At 37.5% G+C, this 24,384-nt stretch overlaps 1 protein-coding gene across 4 annotated transcripts in view; it reads right to left on the bottom strand.

The window, feature by feature from the left end:
- Window positions 1-1,000: 1,000 nt before the first annotated feature.
- Window positions 1,001-24,384, bottom strand: part of LOC135476563 (TNF receptor-associated factor 4-like) — a 43,102-nt gene continuing 19,718 nt past the window's right edge. For 3 of the 4 annotated variants that reach the window (XM_064756624.1, XM_064756627.1, XM_064756626.1), the window contains exons 2-7: window positions 13,408-13,459; window positions 7,077-7,181; window positions 6,439-6,600; window positions 5,871-6,035; window positions 5,077-5,232; window positions 1,001-4,550 (exon numbers count right to left, since the gene is read on the bottom strand). In XM_064756624.1, coding sequence (XP_064612694.1) covers window positions 3,927-4,550; window positions 5,077-5,232; window positions 5,871-6,035; window positions 6,439-6,600; window positions 7,077-7,181; window positions 13,408-13,459 — 1,264 coding nt within the window. In that variant the 3' untranslated portion in view covers window positions 1,001-3,926. Of the gene's footprint in view, window positions 4,551-5,076; window positions 5,233-5,870; window positions 6,036-6,438; window positions 6,601-7,076; window positions 7,182-13,407; window positions 13,460-15,380; window positions 15,613-24,384 lie in introns of those variants that run through there. The other variant, XM_064756625.1, reaches the window with a different exon arrangement.

Here is a 24,384-nt window from a genome sequence, read left to right as displayed (position 1 = left end):
TTCTAGATGCAAAAACGGAGTATCGCCTAAAGGTCACAGACTTTCACAAGTACAAAGAGACATAGTATACCCGTAACAGAATCGTGGCATGTAGGTAACATCTGGAAGTATAAAGGAGTTAAAGCAGACAGTCGGCAGATTAACTGTATGTATTCTGAAACTCGGGGTTTGACATCATGTATGTTTGGTCTTCAGTTTCTGTATCATACTTTTTAAAGATGCCGCAATATAGATAAATTGTCAATACAATCGTTGTACTACCAGAAGCTGGTCCTTAACTCAGGGTTAACCCTAAAACAAACAGTTGTAAAACCATGTGTCTTGGCATCCAAGAACCTGTAAATTAAGATCCATGTGAAATCGAACCGGTTGTTCTCGTTGGTTATTCGCTTGATGTCGGAGATGTTCGCTTGGAAGCCTACTTTCACATAAATCAGGAATTCCCATATCGGCAGATCTGATTCCCTATAACCTAAACCTTTTAAAAGCCGCTAGGTTATGGAATACCTGCAAATGTTTATCATTCACCGTTTAGTAATCCCGTGACGCTGCACACGAGCAAACGTCTGAGAAACCGCTTGTCTATGTGTATCCACAGAAATCTCTCCGAGATTCCCTAGCCTGCCAGAAGCGATCTGACAGTTAATTTTAGGCTAATTCCGAGGGTTGGGACTCTATGGTCAGGACAGAGGGCTAGCTCTGTTGGCTGTTCCATGGAGTTCCCAAGGAGGCAATATGCTCGATGGGGGCGCCAGCCCATCAGTGACTGGGGAGGAGTTCTGAAGAGACACGTTGTCTGCAGTTACTCAGACTGCACTAAGTCAGTAGCATCCATTAACCCTTTGAAGAAAGAGGGCGTGTGTTCGAACCCATCTCTGGCTGCTCCAGCAAACGACCTTAAGTCACGAAGTTTGTCAGGTACCGGGTGAAGGCTTTAGTGGTTTAATTCGAGAATTCAACTGACAAAGTCATGAAATCAAAACAGGACAAGCAATCTGTTTGGTTAGTTTTGGTTTTTATTACCCAGCCTAACATATGGCAATGTACCAGCGAGGAGATATACACAAAAATGATGAGGATGACTGCTGGATATTTATACATTATCAGACGACATTTATGGAAATGCACCGATGATCAGATTAAATTTTCACAAGCACAACTGCCATTGATGGTGAATCACATTATGCACCAATCAGATTTCTCCAAATAAAATTCAAAAGTAACATTGGTCCAGCTGTGTATGGAGTCTTAGATATGATAACACTGACAAACAACTGAACCTGTGCATGATGCATATCTGTATGATGTGAACGATAATACAGTACTTTTAGATTAAAACATTATGAACAACTTTAATACAACACTATCTTTTTAAATACATGCGCAGCAGATCCAGGGCAGGGGGCTGTTGTGTATGGAGGACTCACTTCTTTCAAGAGTAGCCTAATTGGTCAGGCAAAACTAAGTGCCCTCCCTGGCTTGCTTTGGAACTGGTTCTTCTGACCCAGTACCATACAACTAATTGTAAATATTTTCACCTCATAGTTACCATTCAATCACGTATGGGATGATTACCACATGCTTTCTCAATCACAACATGATTACAATTGATGGAAGGACAGGTTAGCCAACTGAAGCCAGCCTGGCCTACTCAAATATGACAAACGCACCAATTAAATTAAGTATATGCACTGATCTTGGTTTCTTCTGGGTTATCATGGTTTTGTTAACATGATTATGTATAAGTTTTGATGATCATGATGACATGCAATAATACGATATCATTATGGTATATCATCATGAAGGTATCGTTTTTTTTTATACCTCCCTCAGGTATGAGTTATAGTACTGGTATTATCTGCTCAAATCGTATTGAATTACAAACACAGGTACATTAAAATACTTTATCATGAGATAACAGAAACCAAAATATGCACTTTACTGTGATTGCATTATGTCCCAATAATGATTGTATTTATACTTCTGAGGTTGGATGATGTATATGTGGCATATGCAAATATGGTGCATTAATTAGTGCATCACATGATATATTTCCGTGAGGTGATTGGCCAAGGGTGGAGTAGCTTTGTGAAAGCCTGTGATTAGGTAAAGGTTTCTTTTTCTGAAATGTTATATGGACAGCTGTAGGGGATATAATTAGTGCTGTTCTCCTTGTTGGTGAGACAGCACTTAATTCTCCCTCTTGTAACTGCACAGTGTTTTAAAAACAAAAACATTTATAGATGCAATATTCATGCTAAAAGATGGAGGTAGAAATAGTTATAAAGGAGTCCCGGAGTACAGACCTGACCAATAGCAAATATATTTCCAAATCAAAGAGGGATAGGACATAATCATACATTTCAAAAATGTGTCCTAATAAAACTGAAACATTATTATCATGGAATCAGATATCCTATTATGATGTAGAGAAAAAGTAAAACAGCAAATACGCACAATCCATGTTTCTGGAATTACATAATACATTTTGACAAAACAACCAAAAAATTGGACTTTAACAACGTCTTTCCTCACACGACTAAAACAGGATTAAACAAACCATTACTGATCAAAATCTGTGGAAAACAGAAACAGAAGAAAGAAACGGCAATACTAAATTGTTTTTTCATATGAAAACTAAAGACAAATAATGACGAATTCTCGTATATTTTATGTATTTTTTCACCAAAGTAAGCCATCTTTTCTCACATGTTACATTGGTATAATACACATCATAATGACATAACTCAAAAAAAAGTCTTGTTTATCAAAAAAGGTATATCTTATCAACTCACTTCCATAGACCAAACTATTCTAAATAAAACAAACAAATGTAGCTTAATGTACCAAACACATTAAATACTATGATACAGAATTCAACAAGAAGTTAACGACTAGAACATCTTTTAGCTGCTTCGACAGTGGCACCATTTTATGCTACATTTAACTGATAGAGCAAACAACAAACAAATTATTATACAGGACCCATCGATTTAAAAGTATCCAGATGGTAGATATGGTGGTGATTAGGCCTACACAAATCAACAGGCAGATTTCTGCCGTATAAACTGGTACATTAACTCAGAACCACATTTATTTTGCATGTCTGCCACAGCTTGATAAAGGGAGATAACTTTAGTATTCTTATTCAACCATCACTTCACCTCTCACTTGAAGTAGTGTAACTTAACCAAATGTAAACATCAGGTTACTTGTAAACAAACTAAGTCTTTTATGATCTTGTAAATCCAGAACTTGCTGCAGACGCGAGTCTTGAATCTTTGCTTATCAAACCTTGAATCCAAGCATTGTAGATTTCAGAACAACTGTTTGGTCAACAGACCCTGTTCTTTTATTGTAAGATTCATAACCATTACCTTCACCAATTATCTGATTTATGAACATTTTACAAAACTTGAGTTAGTAACCTACAATATTTTTTGTAAGTCTTTCCAAATGAAACTTTACTTGCACTAATAGATTTTTCTTCAATGCCACATGTAGCTGTGTTCGTGCTCTCAGCGTTGTTTGAGAATGCTTGAAGACATTTGAAATGAGGTTGTTCCTCAACTCTTCTTGTTTTTGTTTTGTTTTGACACCTTTGACTTTCAAGAAAGCTAATAACAACATCTACACAGCTTACACCTTTCTCATTCATTCATTTACCTTTCCATTTATCCCCTCACTTTTGCCATCATTTATTACCTTTTCATTCACCTTGTCAGTGACTCTCAATCACTGAATCTAAGCACACTCACAATACTAGATTGGCCAACTGGATTTCTTTCTCAACTTGGTCCTGTCCTGTTACAAACTGGGCACAAAAACATCCCGCAAAACCAAGAGCTCTGTGACGATGATTGTACCAATTATAAATATGGTATATTATGCATTAATCACTTGTCTGATCTCAAAGGGCCCAATTCTCAGGGTATGATGAATTTGCCATTGTCAAATGCAACCTTGATCATCAAGGAATCGTCTTTTATGTAGGAGCGTAATTTCAAGGCCTCCAAGGAAATGAACTTGGGGTACCCAAACCCAAGAGAGTCTATGTCTTTTAATGGTTTCTGAAAGTGTTTCCATGTCGGATCTGGGATGAAACTTTCTTTGATGTTGATGCGTTTCTCCGGATCTGAGCACTGATCAAACAATGTGATGGTGATGGGCAAAGTGAAAGGCCAGTCTAAAATATTATCATACTCTCCGGGCAAAAGCTTGATGTACACTGACAGGAATTTGCCCTCACCTGTTCCGTTGCCATTTAGAAATGCAGACATAATCATCTTGTAGCCATGGCGACTAGTGTAAAATGGCTGACTAAAGATTTCACGCTTTTCTCGGTTGTTTCGCATCATGCACTCCATCAGTTTGGCCTTGTAGTCATTGATTTTCCAGATGAACACGCCGTTAGTGACATTGTTGACTGTGTGGACAGTCTCGGTCAACTGCTGGATTTGAAGTGCCTGTTTGTGAACGAGCGACCAGGCAAGTTCCAGGTGTGTAGCCAGATTGTCCTCAATGTGGTTGTGCAGGCCAAAGCGTGGACCCTGAAACAAGTAGGTCAAATAAACAAATTATTTATTTACTTGTGAAACAAGCAGGTCAATCATTTATTTACTTGTGAAACAAGTAGGTCAATTAAAGAAATTATTTGTTTACTTCTGTATAAGTAGGTCAATTATTTAATTGATCCTTGTTTTAAGCTGTGCTCTGAAAGCGGTCACGGAAGTGTGACACAAAGAGCAGACAGCATGTAATGAGGTCAAAAATATGGCAAAATACTTTGATTTTTATTCAACGCAAAATAACAGTTATATACACACCAGCCTGAGTTATGATTATAAAATACCACAGGACAACTAGATTCATATGAAGGAAGACTAAAAATATCAACTGTAACATTCATGGTCACAGATAAAATGAAACTTTATCAATTTTTGCCAAAAAATATCTTGGAGGCTTTTTTAAAAAATTTTGATGCCACTGTATATCCTCAATTTATAGTGCATCTATGAACTTAAGTATTGTCTTCAGTTCCATAATTACAAAATGTGACACAACTACGGAAGCTACCTTATACTTGCAACCGGCAGGTTTGAACTTGCAGCTGACAGTTGCGGAAGGGCAGACGTCTTGGACATGGTAATCCACTTCCTCACGAGGAATTTTTGTGGGGTCACAGCGATTTGGACACATGACTGGATAGCGAGGACACTGGTACTGATGGGTCTAGGAACAAAACAGACCAGGAATCAATGAGATCAGTAAGCCTATGGTTAAGAACACTGAAACTCACTGTAAAGAATCAGGATTATAAAGCCCTAATTAATCTGAAATAATACATGAAAAAGAAATTGTACAGTCTTTTGTTTGTAAGTTACTGACCTAGACCTAAGAGAACCCCTGCCATGAACAAGTTTTATGAAATATTTGTCGAGAGGGGCAAAATGATGCCTGATGGGAAGCAGGGGGAATACCTCTGCTGTAAAGGGGGGACAACTCTTCCATCCAAATGGCGAATTCTCCAGCCCAGCTGAGGTTTCAGTAAATTTTGTGATATTATTTAAAAGATTACTGCAAACATGTATTCTACATTGTTCATGTCATCATTCGTGCATGCCTCCAAATGATATGTAACAGAAAAACACCTCCTCATACAATAAAGCCACAATTTACAACACAAAGACCTCCTCATACAATAAAATCACAACTTACAACACAAAAACCAATACTATTTATTTTACATTTATAAGGAAAAGTTTACAAATTACCCTTATAAGTATCAATTTTCAGCCATCAGCATGTACAGTGTCATAGCACTACCCAGCACACCTGTGACGTCACTAACATAAGCCGTGACAACGCACCTGTAAAGTTTCCTCCACGAACTCGCGCTGACAGTATTGACATGTGACGCAGCGTTTGTGACACTCATGTTTCATGTGATTTTTCAGGTACTTCCTCTGTAACTTGGCACCACATTTATTCTCGCACCAAACCACCTCCATAGAGCAGTTACCTGCGTGCGTGTCCTACAAGAAGAACGGTGTACTGTTAATTACAACATCCATGTTTTGTTGTGGCATTGACTTCTTGGCTTATTTTCATCATATTTTCCCTAAACCTGATTGCTACATTTATCAAAAACACTCTAGAATCACTTTTTATACCATATCAACGTAAGTCATTAATTTCTGGCCTACTGATAGCAGATCTCAAATATTCACTTATGTAAATATATATTACTTGTAGAACATTAATGTATTCAATCAGCCCTGTACATCAGTCTTTCACAAACTTTGGACATGAAATTTACTAACCACACTGTGGCAAATTTGAAGCTTTCTCCATTATGCTCTAATATCCACTCACTGAGCAGCCAGAAAGTGGTAGAATTACACTGGTATTTTCAGTAACAAAAAGACAAAATTTTACCTCCAGCACTTCCCCATAGAACTCGTTGCCACAGAATTCGCACTTGACTCTGCGCCGGGGACAGGTAAACTCCAGGTGATCATCCAGACACATTTGCGAGACTTTGGCGTTGCACTTGTTTGGGCAACTGAGGGCATCGTAACGACATATGTCCAGGTGAGACTGCAAATTGAACAGGTAAGACAGGGTTCAAGGTGATTCTACCACAAACCGGTCAAACTGACCAATGTCATTCTTCTAGAAATATTACTGTATCTTACATGTATGCTAAACTGGCTCATAATTAACCGCATGTCACGCGTATTCATTAATTACTGGTTCATAATTAATGGCATGTCATATGTATTTATTAATTTAATCAACCTGAAATTTCTTTTTTGAGATTTAACAAACTGAAAGATTCACCATATTTATTTTTAGAAAACTGAACTAAAACCAGGTCTTGTTTATTTCACAGATGATAAAAATGAGCTAACATCATATTACATAACTTTGAACACATAAAGCTATAGACAAATATTTCTATATCATTACCATTTCAAAATCAAATTCTTGCTTACGGCTATATGTCACTATGTATGTGACGAACATAAACGGAACAGATACAAACAAACACAAAGTCAGATAGTGTGTTTTACCTGGAGATTTTGTGCTTTGTCCGTCCACTTGCAGCCCTCTTTGTAATGAGTACAACGGATGATGCTGGTCATGATTTCCTCATCTACCTCTGGGTCGGGGTAAATCTGAATGTAATTAACACACCAATTAACCATTTGATTGACATACAGATCAAGTACTGGGTTGATGGGAGGATTGGTGTTGTTCCCGGAGTCAGATTCCCGACAATTCCCCAGAAGAGAGTGTTAACATGGTCATGTATGCATTTATTTATTTATTTATTTATTTGACGACGTTTTACGACGTACTCCATAATATTTCACTTATACGACGGCAGCCAACATTATGATAGGAGGGAACCAGGCTCGAAACCCATGACCATCCGCAGGCTGCTGACAGATGTATGTATGTATGTATGCTTTGGGTTTAAACACCATCGCATAAGTGACATACTCTTAAGTGCAGTGAAAAGCACTAATCAAGTAGATAAATACACAAAGATGTATGCTTGTGTTCTTACTCCATACTTAACAATTTTTCAGTCATATGATGAGGCAGAGTCAAGTACCCTGTTAAATTGAGGATCCTCTAACTCAAGCAAGGTTTGACTCCAGGTCTCTCCACTTTGAGGAGAACATCCCAAATATTACTCCACAACGGCCATCGCACGTGCATCAACATGTTACAGAGCAACAGAATTGTGACTGATGCAGCCATCACACATGCATCAACATGTTACAGAGCAACAGAATTGTGACTGATGCGGCCATCACACATGCATCAACATGTTACAGAGCAACAGAATTGTGACTGATGCGGCCATCACACATGCATCAACATGTTACAGAGCAACCGAATTGTGACTGATGCGGCCATCACACATGCATCAACATGTTACAGAGCAACAGAATTGTGACTGATGCGACCATCACACATGCATCAACATGTTACAGAGCAACAGAATTGTGACTGATGCGGCCATCACACATGCATCAACATGTTACAGAGCAACAGAATTGTGACTGATGCAGCCATCACACATGCATCAACATGTTACAGAGCAACAGAATTGTGACTGATGCGACCATCACACATGCATCAACATGTTACAGAGCAACGAAACTGTGACTGATAGGTTGAACATGAGCTGTTCAAACAGTTTTGTAGCCATAAGTAACATTTCCAGATAATGGCTAAATTGAATCTAATGAACTGTTTTATTTCACACAGCTAATTAAAACACCGATACAGCATGAGTATAAAATCTGTGTATGTGTATGTAGCCATATACTGGCGATTAACTAAGGAATTTACCTGTAACTGTTAAAAAACACACCTTGACCTAATTACAGGTGTGGTATGAAGGAGAACATGCCAGGTACAGGGCAGGTAAAAACACTGTAAAAACACGGCCTCCGGCTGCTGGCATGTAAGGCATTAGGTAAACACTGATGGCAACCTAATGCTAATGAGGGAAACAGCCATTAATGCCACGCAGAGTGCTTTATTGTGAGGCTGAATCAATAAAACTGAGCGATCAGGCTTTCAACTAGGTCACGACATGTTTGCCAACATCAACCTGTCTTCGATTCTTGTTAGCAACACATGCGAGTTTACGCCACACACAATAGCCAGGTGTGGGGACTTTTATAAGGGTTATCTATAACCTACCACTCTTCCATTCTCATTGCTGCTAAAAAAAAATCAATTATGCGGGAAAAAAAATTAGGACAAAAATCTGACAGGTAAAATAGATTAAAGGAAAGATAATGCTCAACCATTATAGACGTGACATCAGCCACAGCTATAATACAAGATGCTGTTGACATCTGGCCTTGTTTTTCTCTCTGGGAATTCCAGCCAACAACATCTACAAACTTTATAAATAGAAAACGGGGACATGATGCAAGCCTAGCTAGGTTACACAGTGACACATTGAGTCTTTTCTCAGATTATTCTCAGTCTATTCTCTGTTTTTGTGTCACTGCACATGATATAAACGGAGATCATATCATCATAGATTTACCTGATCAACATGACAGAGAAAAAATAAATCCAACAGCTCCTAGATCACATGAACAGAACTCATTTCTTTCCCAGTGTGAATTTTACCCATGTGGAAAATGGCAGCATTACCAGTGGGTTGGAAATATATGTCTTAAGATGAACCCTCCTAATGTCAGTTAAATCCTTATCCAAGTCATTAAATCCCAGTCAGCATTTTTTCAACAACTTCCAAGCGAAACATAAAACCCTTCATTATCAGTATTCCTAAAGATTAACTGTAATATTTCAAAAACCTGAAAAAAAAAATTCATGGGAATGTTAACAGGTGCTGATTCACTTATCACTGGTGCTGTAGATAAAGTATATATATGTATGTATTCTACAGATGTTTACTACTGTTGAACTGTTTTAGCAGTGTTGAAGTGTATTAGCGATCAAGACTAAAGGTTGCATGTTTTAACCCACCAGTTGGCCTATGTAGCGTCTCAGCAATTTTCAGATCACATTTCAGCCTCTAGTGAATTTTTCCTAGCTGACTGGACTTTGACTTTTTGACTCCAGTTAAAATCTTCACAAGAATCAAGTTTCTCAAACTCTTAAGCTAGTGGGAAAAAACATCTGTGTCCCAAATTCTGAACATTTCCTTTATCTACTTCAGCAGAAAAAAAATAACCCTAGCTACCACATGGCATAAGCTTAGAGAGGTGGGTATTTAGACTGAAAAAGAACAAAGAAAACTTTAAACTCTGGTCTTCTAGAATTATCTCCTCCAAAAACCTGATTTTTATCAAGTCGCATTCCAGAAAAACAACTTTCTTTGACAGTTTTTAAAAGCTTTTATCAAATGTACATTTGAACACTTAGTATCAAAAGTTCCAATGATGCTATTCCAGCCATTAAACAGAACAAAACCAGAGTGGTTTTAAATCAAAAATGCAAATTCAAAAAGCAAACGCCTTAAATGTTGATCTGTTGGAAACAAGATAAGCAAGATTTCTTCACCATAATTAAGGATAAATATTATGGACTGATGGATTGGTTTTGCTTATAAATCTGCAAAAGATAAATGTTTTACTTAACCTCAAGACTAACGTCAACTGTCACGTCTTTAAATCATTTAATGTACCTGTACCTATGCCTTTGTTCAGACCTAAACAGGTAAAAAAATACAGAAAAACAAAATATACAATCAGATGCTGTTGTATATACAGAAGCTTCGTTTACTTTCCACTTTTTGTCATGACCGATTTACCTGACAGTTTAGACCTATATATGTAGATTTGTTGTAATTTGCCACTGACAGGTAAGTGTGGGTGTGATCCGTATGCTAGCTCGTTATCCTGTTAGCTGGACAGGTGGGCATGTCAACTGCATCAAGGCAAATACCACACACTAATGTACACTGGACTTTGATCTTAAATTAAACAGGCATGTCATCGTTATGGTTAACCATGCCTGCAATTAGACACACAAATCCGCCAATATCACATGAAAATATCACCAGGAAATACCACTTTGGCATAAACATTACCTTGGAAGTTTGTGATTTTAAAAGCTTCCCGTGTTTATAATATACTAAAAGTTACACCTAATTGTTTATATACTCAATGAAATTTGCATTAATTCGCATACAAATTTGTCTCATCTAGATCTGAAATTTACCAGTAATACTTGATATTTTTCATGTTTCCAGCTCAATTTAGACCAATTGTTAGTCAAAATAATCGCCAGTGGTTGAAATTTTCATACAGGATTCCACAAAACTGAAATGAATTACACCTAGGCTTAATTATAAATTAAGCGGGAGATATGAATCTTGAAAATCTTATTCAATGACTTAAGTATACATATTAATTCTTTTCTATTCAAGCTTTAGTTTCCTGATATGGTGATTCCAGATTATTTTAAACTTGTGAGGCAGATTTATACGAGACAATGAAGTCTCATTTTAAACTTGTGGTGGCAGATTCATACAAGACAATGAAGTCTCATTTTGAATTTCTGGTGGCAGATTTACACGAGACCATGAAGTCTCATTTTAAACTTCTGGTGGCAGATTTACACGAGACCATGAAGTCTCATTTTAAACTTGTGGTGGCACATATATACAAGACAATGAAGTCTCATTTTAAACTTGTGGTGGCAGATTTGCACGAGACCATGAAGTCTCATTTTAAACTTGTGGTGGCAGATTTATACGAGACAATGAAGTCTCATTTTAAACTTGTGGTGGCAGATTTGCACGAGACAATGAAGTCTCATTTTAAACTTGTGGTGGCAGATTTGCACGAGACAATGAAGTCTCATTTTAAACTTGTGGTGGCAGACTTACACGAGACAATGAAGTCTCATTTTAAACTTGTGGCGGCAGATTTACATGAAACAATGAAGTCTCATTTTTTGTGCTAAATTCACAACATATCAACATTATATTAAACAAGGCCTTTACTTTAGTAGACAACACTTAAAATTTTTTACACGCTTGACAGCTCTAAAATCCATGCGTGTGATACACGATACATCCTGCCTAAGCCATGCATGACCTGTACATGTCTGTAAACTTGCATGTCATATCTGATTCTCCACTGGAGTTTTACAGGCAGAGTTACCTGAGCATGAAGATGGTTTAGAGCTGATAGTGTACCTGTACAGGTGTATTCCATGTGTACGGGTAAATTACAGGTATAGGGCAGGTGAGAGGTTTTGAGTAGGTATTGTTGGCCAGCTGTGAAGCGATCAGTTCTAACAGTACATTTAAGCCTATAACCACACATCTGTCACTTCCACAGTTAACCCTTTGTCAAAATGGAACTGAACAATGCAATGAATTTGTTAATCTATGAATGGCAGTAAGCTCTAACTGTTAAATCCATACTGAAAGCCATTATTATTATTGAATAAAATATGGCACTTTTGTGATTTGCTCAAAATCTTCGGTGTACTATAGTAACCAAAGAATTAAGTGAAAGATTGTTCGAAAATTATAGACAGAATTCAATTTTTTAACAGATAGTGCCATTCCTATTTTTTAAATAAAATGGAAGTTTGCTTGAAGTTCTGTGTTTTACAACATAGTATTGTAACTAGGAGACAGAGAAATTTGACTGATTCCCATAAAAAAAAGGAAAAAAATACAGATTAGTGGAAAGTTATCATGTGCAGGGGGTATCATTTAGGGGGTATCATGTACCCCCTAAATCAGAACATCTCCCTTAGATATTTACAGCTGATAACAGCATGTCAACTACATAGACTCCATGTCACATGCCCCCTTCCCCCCCACCCCCACCCCACCCCCAACACACTGCTTGACCCCTGGTTGTATACACATTTATCAGAGGTTATACAGGGAGCCTCAGGAAATACCAGGCACAGTCAAACTAATGTACTGTCCACTGGTCTGCACACTGGACAGTGTGCTGTACAAAAGCTGTAACTCAACACCTACTACCTGAGTATATCTAAAGCAAACTATAACAGACAGACACCTACCAGCACGGTTTTAAGAATGGCTAGTTTTCCCCTGATTATATATTTCCAGTTGCTCAAAGTTTTCCCAACTCAGTTATTTCATTAAGCCGACATGGTGCTTCAATTCATTTTGCTAACTATACCTGTAATTGACAGCTTTTAACACAATAAACACTGAATGATAAGATCCTTGAGTTATTCAAGAAACTTTGGAAATAATTTATTTATTTATTTGATTGGTGTTTTACGCTGTACTCAAGAATATTTCACTTATACGACCGCGGCCAGCATTATGGTGGGTGGAAACCGGGCACAACCCGGGGGAAACCCACGACCATACGCAGGTTGCTGGAAGACCTTCCCACTTACGGCCGGAGATTGTCCAGCTTTTTACAGCTTGATTGTCCAGGTGTGTTTCAGCAAATGTCACAGGTTGAAATGAAAATGTCACAAGTGTTAAGATAAACATGTATGTACACATTTGTAAAGATCATCAACTCGGTTGAAGTACATGTATTTTATGTTTCCACCACATCAGCAGTATGACATTTCTGGCCACAATTCCTGTTCAAAATTCCTCATACCCTTTGTCCTGGTATTACTATGTACATGTAAATATATAAAGTTTATACTTGTACACATAAAACTATGGTTTAGACAAACTTCTGCATTTTCCCAGTTCAACACGTTACACCTGAGTTTTACCTAAAATAACAAATACTCAGTGTACTGGCTGACCTGGGGTATTAATACTTCAAACATCTGTTGAGTAACAGGACCAGGCAGATCAATAACTGCATGGATACATCCTAAAGTTAGTAATTATCATAGGTTGATTATTTTCTTGAAATGCTTATGTAATGTACTGCTTACCTTTGCGTAATCTAGTGGGGTCTGATCTTCTGGGCATGTGAAAATACCATCACTGCAATGGAGAATAACAACGGTCAAAGGTCAATTAGAAATAATCATACAAGTAATCAATGAAAACTTTTCCAAGATCTTCCGGAGAAGCTGGAGGTAAATCAGTAAAAAGGCATCACACAAACAGGTACATTGTGGTAAAAACTATGCAAACATCTTCTGAGGATGCCAAAAAAATAAAAGGCAACAACCATTTGCATCAACGGAAATGAAGCAAAGCTTACTCAAATTTACACTTTCCAAAGTGGGTAATGCTGTGTTTGCCCAACATTACTGAATCCTCAAGGCAGCCAAGTTCAGGAAAGCGTAAAATAAACACCAATTTTAAAGACAAATTGGTTTAGCAGAATATTTACAAACAATCTGCTGATCTAATCTAGAGGAAAACACAGCAAGTAGCTGGGATGAAGTTCTTAAAGGGTATTGCACCTGTAGAGACATCCGCATTTGTATGTGCAATGCCCGCACATACAAAATACAACAAGATGCAGCTGGCTCCATGAACAGTACAATTAACAGAATGGATAAATGTGAAACCATTTTAACGGTAAATCAATGCTAACACAGAATTTTCATTGGAAACTGTTACAGCCTTTAAACATAACAATTTCCACCATAGTGTAAACATCGGTGCTTTCGCAGAATAATGCATACTTGTCATTACAGAGTCTGATTAAAGCACCCCCTTATATTGATGGACCAAGAGAAAACATACAAAACCCATCTGGAAGCTAATAAACATACCCCTACTCTAAGTTACCCTGATAAAGTCAACAGATAATCTCTAACAAGCTGCAGGAACCTTCCACGCTAAGTTACGTAACAGCCAATTCTGAGGACTAATGGAGAGAAAAGTACTAAAAACTTTTAAAACATCACGATAAAACCCCTGCAAACACTGGCTGGTTATAAACCAGCTGTGGCTTTCTCCTAAAATCATAACTCTGCACCTCAACTTAGTTTTTATCATCAGCTGTATAGAGCGACAGTTTTCTTCTTGATTTTCCCACACTTTCACTGCCTATCCTGGGGTCACCAGTTTGAACTATGACAGTTAGTGAAAGTCAAACCACTATTCCCTATCTTGTTTTCCTGTCTCCAAGAAACTCATTTTTTGTGTTTGTGTTGAGTTTGGTTTCAGGGCCTTGTCTAGCCATATAAGCATATACAAGAGCCAAAGGCTGCAAGTGTTCTGCCCACTATGGCATCCTATAACCTCAATGATAACCCTCTGGGGGGCTAGAGGGGTGAGAGGATGAGGGCATATACCCCACCATACCTGGTAGTGAAACTTGCATAGAGCCAAATGTATCACATCCAACACCCCTGGGGGATCTAACCCACATGTTTTTAACTACCACTGATGAACTAACCCTATTACATTAGCTGCCAAGCACAATTCTCCTCATATTTACATCACCACAATGGAAGCTCTATACCATGGTAAACTGACAGCTCTGGGCAACACAAGTATTACATCCTGTACACACAGACTGTCAGTCATCTCCATATTTCATTCTAATAGCAAGTTTGCAAGTTACACATTCTTGTTAAATCATAAACCTGACAAGCAATTATTATATTCAATGTTGAGACAAAGTATTGTCAGATGATTATATTAAATGGCTATTTAATATGAGTACATACATAAATCTGGACATAAAACATTGCACTAAAATAATGTAGTTACATAGAATTAACATTGCAGATGCCTACTGGTCAGCAATTGCCAACATGTACAACATTAGCTTAGTTTTTACATCTGATATGCTCATAGATTTCTTAATATAAATATAGGTCTATATCTTAACTTGACAAAATCAGAACTGCAAACATTAAATTATACATGTGAAGTCCCATATATGATAAAATACACACCTGTATGCAAAGTCAAAATTAAACAGGAAAGTATCTACAGTTACCTTTTCAGTACCCATGGTGACAGCAATGCCAGCCTCTCTCCCCAGACAGGTAACACCTGAGTCATGATTCACAACTGACCACTGTCCACTACAGCCAAAACAACCACTGACCAGTGTGCAGTTTGAAATGCTCCTGTTCAAGGAATATATCTTTAACTAAATCCTGATGCATCCAGTGTAGGGTTTTTAAATGAGATGGGTGCCAGCCGTGTGTCTTGTCTCACTCCCTATTTCTTTGCTGAACCAGGTGATTCCTATCAATGAGCATAGATGACAATAGAAGTAGTTCCCTGTTAAGGAATGCCCATAGAGTTCAACAGGCTAGCCTTTATCCTGAACAACTGTCATCCCCTCAGCAGATGCCCGCAGACTGAACAAAGGAGAGTCTGGAAGCTCAGTTATAGGGATGGTATAATGTTGTGGTCAACCAACCAAATCTGCCGGCCAGCCTATAAGCTGTTCTTTGTTTGAGCACCTTATACAGTATTCAGTAGCTCTTGATAAAAATTTCATTGGAGCACGTGCCGGGCACACTTCAGAAAAGGTTTAAAAGTTCAGTGTTTCCTGGGGCATAATGTTGAAACACCCCACTCTTTTGTTCCTGGAGAGATAGGTAAACTTTGAGCACAATTTCATCCCACCCCCTTGCCCTCGTCCCCTACCCACTTCCACGCACACGCGTGCTGACACCTGCCTAGGGAGATTCCCCAGATAACAGTCTCAGAATTAACATTCAATTCTGCGAATCACGGCCTCATAATTACACACCTGAGGGCCACACTGCTACGTGTATGAAAATTTAGATAGATTAAAAAACATCATATAAATTAGCATTAGCTTTTTGCAGACTGGCATGGTTGATGAGTGAAAGGCAAAAACATTTACAACAATATCTTGCAAAGGAATTCCACTAAAATGGACTTTCTTGACAGAAAGAAGAAAAATATGTTCAACAGTTGGTGTGAGAGTGTGTCCCCTTGTAGAACCCCTGACCAGTGTAAAAAGTCAGCTGCTGGCTAGAGTCTTGCTGTAGGAGAGACAGGTGGTCAGCCTGTCAGGACAATAAGAGACGACTGTCTTCATTTCCTCCAGTCCCGCTGCAGACTTCTTTATCTACTCGCACCTTTAGAATTCAGCACCTGTCGTGTGCCCATTGTAGAGGTGGCGGGAGATTTTCACACACTGCAGTGACTTCCTTTGACACACTGCAGGCCACAGAGCAAATAGAGGGCCACATAAACAATTTGTAAGAGTGAAAGAGTATTGCACTTTGGCTCAATTCTAATTACGACAGGGGTAAAGATCAGAGGAGTTAAAGTTTTGTGTGCCAGGTGAAATTGGCCATACAAATAGAGCTGTTAAACTACAACCGGTCACAGTATTCTCAATTAATGTGTACCTTGGAAATTTTTGAAGAAGCAACCAAACGGGTAGCTTACTATTGTTGTTGTTGAACTGGATACAGCTGGCTGAGACTTCTTTATGCTCACTCAATACTTCATGTATTTTTTTTCTAAAACCTCTTCACCACTATATACAACAAATATTTTTGTGTGATTCACCAAAAAACCTAAATTTACAATAGCAAGGCAGCATAACCACTTTAAAGACTAAACCCATCCCTGTATATAGTACACCTGGTCACAAATGTGTCATGTCACACAAAAAATTCCCCTCCATTATCAATCTTAGTAGTGACCACTTAAAAGGACCGGAAACTGTTTGCAAGAGCTGTGGTATCATCAGTACCAGTTTATCCGGCTCAGGTATGTAATGTGGCTGAGTAGAGCGCCTGACCATGGTCACAACTGGAGGCCAGCTGGCAGTGTCTGACATCAGCTGGACATGAGCCATACTCTGCCCACAGAAACCAGCCATATCAACAACAATCCACACAACAGCTGTCCCTCATACTCTACTGGCCTAGCTGTTTATACATAGATGCTTTATCAGCTATTTATGCATAAATGACATATAACTGTGGAGAAATACAATGGCCGGGTACAGTCGGATACCTTGTATACATATACACACAGGTGACAAAAGGCTGGTGTTCTGCAACAGTCATATCACTACCTGGATATACCTGTATATTTAACCTTTAATCTTCCCTCGGTATTGCTAAATAGTAATGCCCTCTACAACCTTGATTTCATGTCTATGAATACATTACTTCACAGTTTTCTCTAAAAATTTTAACAAAAGATACATATAGTTTTATGTTTAAATGTATCAAAATCAATTCTTCCTTCTGTTATTACTTTTTTAAAATGTAACTTGATTACAACTTCACTATCCAGAAAGTGCTCTGTCTGTTTTGGCAAATCAACACTACTATCAAATATAATTATACATACAATAAACAATAAACACATCAAGTACTTTTGCTTTGGCCTTCTGCACAGTGCTCAGCTTTCTTCACAGTTTATAGTTAATATACTACTTATTAAAAATGTTCAACGATTGTAATTCTGCAGTATTTTTAACCTTAAAGCAGTTTCTACAATGGAAATTATGCTTACAGTTATTATGGCAATGAAACTAAATATGATTTGCTTGTGTCAATAAAGATCCAGCTTCATAAAACCGTGCAAATTATTTCCCTACACCCTATATTTCTATCAGAATGCTTCGAAAAATTGGTTGCAGAGGACAGTTGAAAAGGTTGAATAATTAGGGTGTAACTACTGTGTAGGCCAGTTTAACATAACATATGCCTTTGGTGCTGATAAGTGTATTTTCATGAATGGAAGGATACCTAAAACATCACTTGATGGAGTAGCACATATGGAAGGATACCTAAAACACCACTTGATGGAGTAGCACATATGGAAGGATACCTAAAACATCACTTGATGGAGTAGCACATATGGAAGGATACCTAAAACATCACTTGATGGAGTAGCACATATGGAAGGATACCTAAAACACCACTTGATGGAGTAGCACATATGGAAGGATACCTAAAACATCACTTGATGGAGTAGCACATATGGAAGGATACCTAAAACACCACTTGATGGAGTAGCACATATGGAAGGATACCTAAAACATCACTTGATGGAGTAGCACATATGGAAGGATACCTAAAACACCACTTGATGGAGTAGCACATATGGAAGGATACCTAAAACATCACTTGATGGAGTAGCACATATGGAAGGATACCTAAAACACCACTTGATGGAGTAGCACATATGGAAGGATACCTAAAACATCACTTGATGGAGTAGCACATATGGAAGGATACCTAAAACACCACTTGATGGAGTAGCACATATGGAAGGATACCTAAAACACCACTGGATGGAGTACCACATAACAAAGACGACTTAATTTTAATCTATCATACTAGACAATATTATTAACAAAGACATTCCATGCTCAAAATTTTTTTTATGAAATAAACCAGCTGTCTCTAACATTAAGAAAAAAAATGCACCAACAATACGACCAGATTTGAATAAAAAGGAATAAATTTAGAGAAATTAATGAGCTGATCATTATGGAAGTATGTCATAATAAATATGTAATTAAGCATGCACTTGCCTTAATGTATGGAAATGTAAATCACACCACTGACAGGTTCAAAGTTGGACATTCTCATGAAGTGAATCACCCTGAAATTACACGTACAAACACAAGGTGCTTCCTGCATGAACATCTAACCTTTCACAAGAGTCCTCAAAATTTAAAATGCTGGTAATGTGGATACACACAGGTATAAATACAAACAGTTACGCTATTAAGTTGATGATAGCTTAGTTGGATGGCAGACACATCTCTATAGTAAATTATGTACAACACTTTGTAATCAGTCTGAAGCAACATCTGCATTCATGAGTGAAGCTACCTGTTGTACACATATGTGGGAAAACAAATATCATCTTGTGATTTTTCATGAGAAAAATTTTCAATTCAGCTCTAAAAACCTGTTTTTTACCCCCCAAATTTCCCATGAAATACCGTATGTCAATCTACTGTCCTCAAACTTTAATAATTCTCTTTTGAGACAATTAACACCTAAATTAACTTCAATTTAAATGTGTTTCAGCTCGCTGAATATAAACCACTGAATTTATTATGCAGCACAACCCTTAGCCATAGGGCATCTCAGGGGCAATCTGTGTGATCAGCTAAAAAGCAGAAACATTCTTGTATAAGCTTATATGTGAAATTCACATTTACTTGTATAAGTATTTCAACTAGCCATAATTTTATTGTTCAATTGGGAGCAATTTTTAGATGACACTAAGATGACTTTTATGTATAGAAACACATACATCAATGTTGTAAATAGCAACAGACATAATGTCATTCAAATCATGTCTTTATCACTTACTGTACTTACAGTCACATTCAGAAATCAATAGTCAAAACTCTATATATTGTATGTACTATACTCTATATACTGTATGCACTATACTTTATGTACTGTATGTACTATACTTTATGTACTGTATGTACTATTCTCTATGTACTGTATGTACTATTCTCTATGTACTGTATGTACTATTCTCTATGTACTGTATGTACTATACTCTACGTATAAGGCCTTACTGTATGTACTATACTCTATGTGCTGTATGTACTATATTCTATATACTGTATGTACTATACTCTACGTATAAGGCCTTACTGTATGTACTATACTCTATGTGCTGTATGTACTATACTCTATATACTGTATGTACTATACCCTACGTATAAGGCCTTACTGTATGTACTATACTCTATATACTGTATGTACTATACCCTACGTATAAGGCCTTACTGTATGTACTATACTCTATATACTGTATGTACTATACCCTACGTATAAGGCCTTACTGTATGTACTATACTCTATGTGCTGTATGTACTATACTCTACATACTGTATGTACTATACTCTACGTATAAGGCCTTACTGAATGTGCTATACTCTATGTACTGTATGTACTATACTCTACATATAAAGCCTTAAAATAATACTTTTGATGCCAACACACCTTTTTTTTTGTGACAAATTTGTCACACTTCAAAGTGGCCTGATATGGTGAATGAATCAATTTAGAAAGAAGAAAGGTGTGTCGCTTGAAAAAAGCTAAAATTTTTGGTGAAATACAATAAGCTCCTTCTTTCTTTCCTACAGTTTCATTTTTCCCACTATAGTGCTATAAATATATATCATGTCCTCAATTTAATGCTCCATTATATCAACACACATGTAAGCATACAACTTAACACTATTCCATGGAAATAAGCTGTATGTATTGATCACTTCAAATGATTTCCAGAGTTTACGTGTCACTATGACAATTGATTAGCACAAGCTACTCGGCTCTACTGAGTGAAAATACACTCTTTTAATCAAGAGTTGATTAGTTATAGATTTTTGGTTTCCACGTATCAAAACAAAAACACCCGAATAGCTGTCAGCTTAGTAGAATTATGTTACCAGGGTGACCAATCAATTAGCAACCATTGACAGCATCTTCTATATCATGTATATCCACCAGGTGAACATGTCCTGGATAGGTATGTCTTTTATTACCTGAGTTTACTAATTACAGCTAAAACAATTAATCAAATAGAACAATTCGTGACCACAGCACACATGACCCTGACTGCTAACCCACATATGCAGATTTACATATCCACTACAGCAGCTTAACAGACTATTTTTTAACCATAACCCCATCAAACCAGAATTTATTTATTTATTTGATTGGTGTTTAACGCTGCACTCAAGAATATTTCACTTATACAACGGCGGCCATCTTTATAGTGGTAGGAAACCGAGCAGAGTCTGGGGGAACCCACGACTATCCGCATCCGCCATATTTTTATATATAAATATAATTTATACACATGAATGCATAATATATACAATTTTATCTTTCAGTTTACTACAACTCATCCTAAATGTTTTTGTCAGAGGACAAAGATTCATCTCAGATTATAGATGTTTATGTGGAATTACAGAGTAACCTCAATATGTGCACACATTTATATGTACAATCATGCAAAACACAATTCACAGTCTACTCATGTAACACCTTGCGTTGATCCAGGTAGTAGAGATAAATACAATACCTTGAAAATAAAAGGTGTAATGCCAGGTATCCTGACAGGTACAAAATCCAGGTGAGGAGTTTTATATAATGGCTCTCACCCTCTACAGGTGAGGTACTTGTACATCTATCACAGTCCCCACCCAGGTTCCAGCGTTATCATCACTAACACAACCCTCAGGGTAGCCTGCACTATCACATCACTAATCAATAACAACAAGGATTTCAACCAACCAGAATCCAGATCAGGCAACGGCTGCAGCGTTCCACAGCTGTTGCTTTGACATTAGGTACAGCACACTGAGGGGATCGGAGCCGAGAACTGATACATTAGCATACTGCGTCTGGTCAGCAATAGGTAACTAATGGCAAATCCATACGGTTGACAAATGACTGTAACTTGGCTGACTGACACACTGCGTGGAGCTGTTATATAATTTCTCTGTGATCCAAAAAGAGCTGTTGTTCACGACAATATGTATGCAGAGAAGCATCGATAATGACAGTTCAATATGATTTAATAGCTGGCACCACCTGAAAAAGTTACAACGGACAATGACACCTGCTGTCATTAACAACAACAGCAACAACGACAACAGACAGCAAGTGCGTAACAAACTATGTTGATGACATGCTTTTACACGCAATCTTGGCGTTAGATCCACTGATGAATCAGTGACCCGTGAAGTGATACTTGATACCCGATCACATTACAGGCGAGGTTACAGTCAGCGATCACACCATATCAGGGAACCCAACATAAATATGCTTCAAGAACCACGGCAGATATCACAATACTATCACCACATAACTACTGGGCAGATAAAGCATCCAAATCGCCCCGCAATCGTCCCCGGAACCTGTCAGTGAGATCGCCACACAATCACAGGAAGTTCTAACCCTGATAACTTCCACATTCCTGACATGTGCTCCATCACACATCTAACATGCATACTGGCAGACATTAAAATATCCATATCAGTATGCTGATATATATATATATATATATATCAAACTACATGAATTCAGATTAGGCTTTTTCTTGTACAAAAAAACTTATATGTAAACCTTCATTCCAATGTACACATTTAGACCTCTTACAGAAGAACCTAAGACAATTGATTTACCAACAACACAAATATCTTAACACATGACTGTATCTGACCTGAAAATTTACACCTCATCAGGTGCATTTCAGAGGCAATTTAAAGTTTTCAAATTTTACTTCTGCTGCTAAAACTTACAGGTACATTTTCTCCAGTTGTATACCACTCTACCCTCCAAACAAGCCTTGGGGCACATTTCTAAAATTAATATACATGTAACTTCCAGAAATGAGCAAACCAAGTATATTTAAACGATTGATGAAATATCAGATCATTTGCAGCATTTACAGAGCCTTCTGAACTCTAATTTACTGCAATGTTTCATTGTGAACCATTAATTTGTATCATTATAATAGTTCTGATTTAATGATCTGGACTTAATGCGCTACACTTATTGACAGAAAGTAACATTTGTCTTATTTGTCGAGATAAATATTATAAAATAAACACACACAATATGGCAGTTCTCTACTTATGCTCTACTTATCTGTCACCAACACAAGCAGTCCATTTGTACACAAATAAATATCTCTGACAGTTACAATATCTATGTGTGTATATATATATATATATATATATATATATATATATATATATATATATATATATATATACATATGCATGTGTTGATATTAATATAAATATTGACACCATTGTTCTAATTGCAAGTGGGTAATTGGACAACGTACTTCTACACATTTACTACATACACATGTATATGTGTACTAAAAGCATTATAGAAAATTATTTATAAGGCATTTATCTATTTTGTAACAACAGTAACACATTTTATAAATAACCTATTCAAATCCAAAGCTTTTGCTTGAATATTAATGCTGTACAGCGAAAAATAAAGACAAAAAAAAACTGCATCCACAGCTGTAGACAGAATGAGTTTTATTCCTTCATACCTGTTTAGAAAGTGCATTTCTAGCAAAGAAATTTATGAAAAAAACTTAATCCTTAATATGGCCTTAATTTATCTCCACTGAAAGTTAATGTTAAAGCTCTTGTGAGGCCAATAATCACAAAGGAAAACACTTACCCTGAGCCATGAGCTACACTATACATCATTCAGGACAGCTTGGGGTTTCTTAGTTTTATCAGTCAGCCACCAGATGGCCATAACCACTTCAATCATTACCTATAGTTTACCCGAGTATTTCAAGCACTTAAGGTGTTACATCAAGTGAAATAATCACCCAGACTAGACAAGTTATTGTGAAGTCATGAAGGTGAAAAGACCTCAGCTCCCCTACAGAGACTTAACTTCAACACCAAATGCTTAATTCCCTGTCTTTGTCATGGCTTTGAGTGTTAATGTTATCTTTGATGAGATCCATTAAGACAACAATTAAAATTCTCTCTACCTGGAGAGAGGTTTATAGCAGCACAGGTAAGACCTGGCCAAATTCTGCTCAGATTGCCTATCGCCATGTGGAGAAGCTGGAATTAGTCTCTGTTACCCACCCCAAGCCCTCAGACGGACACACCCCAAACACCCAGGAAGGGGCAGGAGTGATAAAGGTGGTACTAGACATCTGAAAAGCTGAGAAAAACACAGCTTTTATTGTCCTGAATAATTGCCTGCTATTTATGAACAAAAATTAAACAGAGACTTTGTCACATTAATCAGATGGGTGTTTTGTGGTGTAGGGGGGTCATCCTGGGTGTCTATCCACATGCTACTGCAGGGCATTATGTTGTGAGGGTACAATGGTTTCATGGGAGGGGGGGAGGGGGGATATCTGACATCCCAGGGCATTGCCTGGAATCCAGATGTGGTCAGATCTTCCTTTCCCACCACAAGGCTAATGTTATCTAACCATTCTGTTTTCTCACC

This window comes from Liolophura sinensis, chromosome 10 (assembly GCF_032854445.1).
Source record: "Liolophura sinensis isolate JHLJ2023 chromosome 10, CUHK_Ljap_v2, whole genome shotgun sequence".
NCBI lineage: Eukaryota > Metazoa > Mollusca > Polyplacophora > Chitonida > Chitonidae > Liolophura > Liolophura sinensis.
The sequence above is the reverse complement of the archived record's forward strand: the minus strand, read 5'-3'. Positions and strand labels throughout refer to the sequence as shown.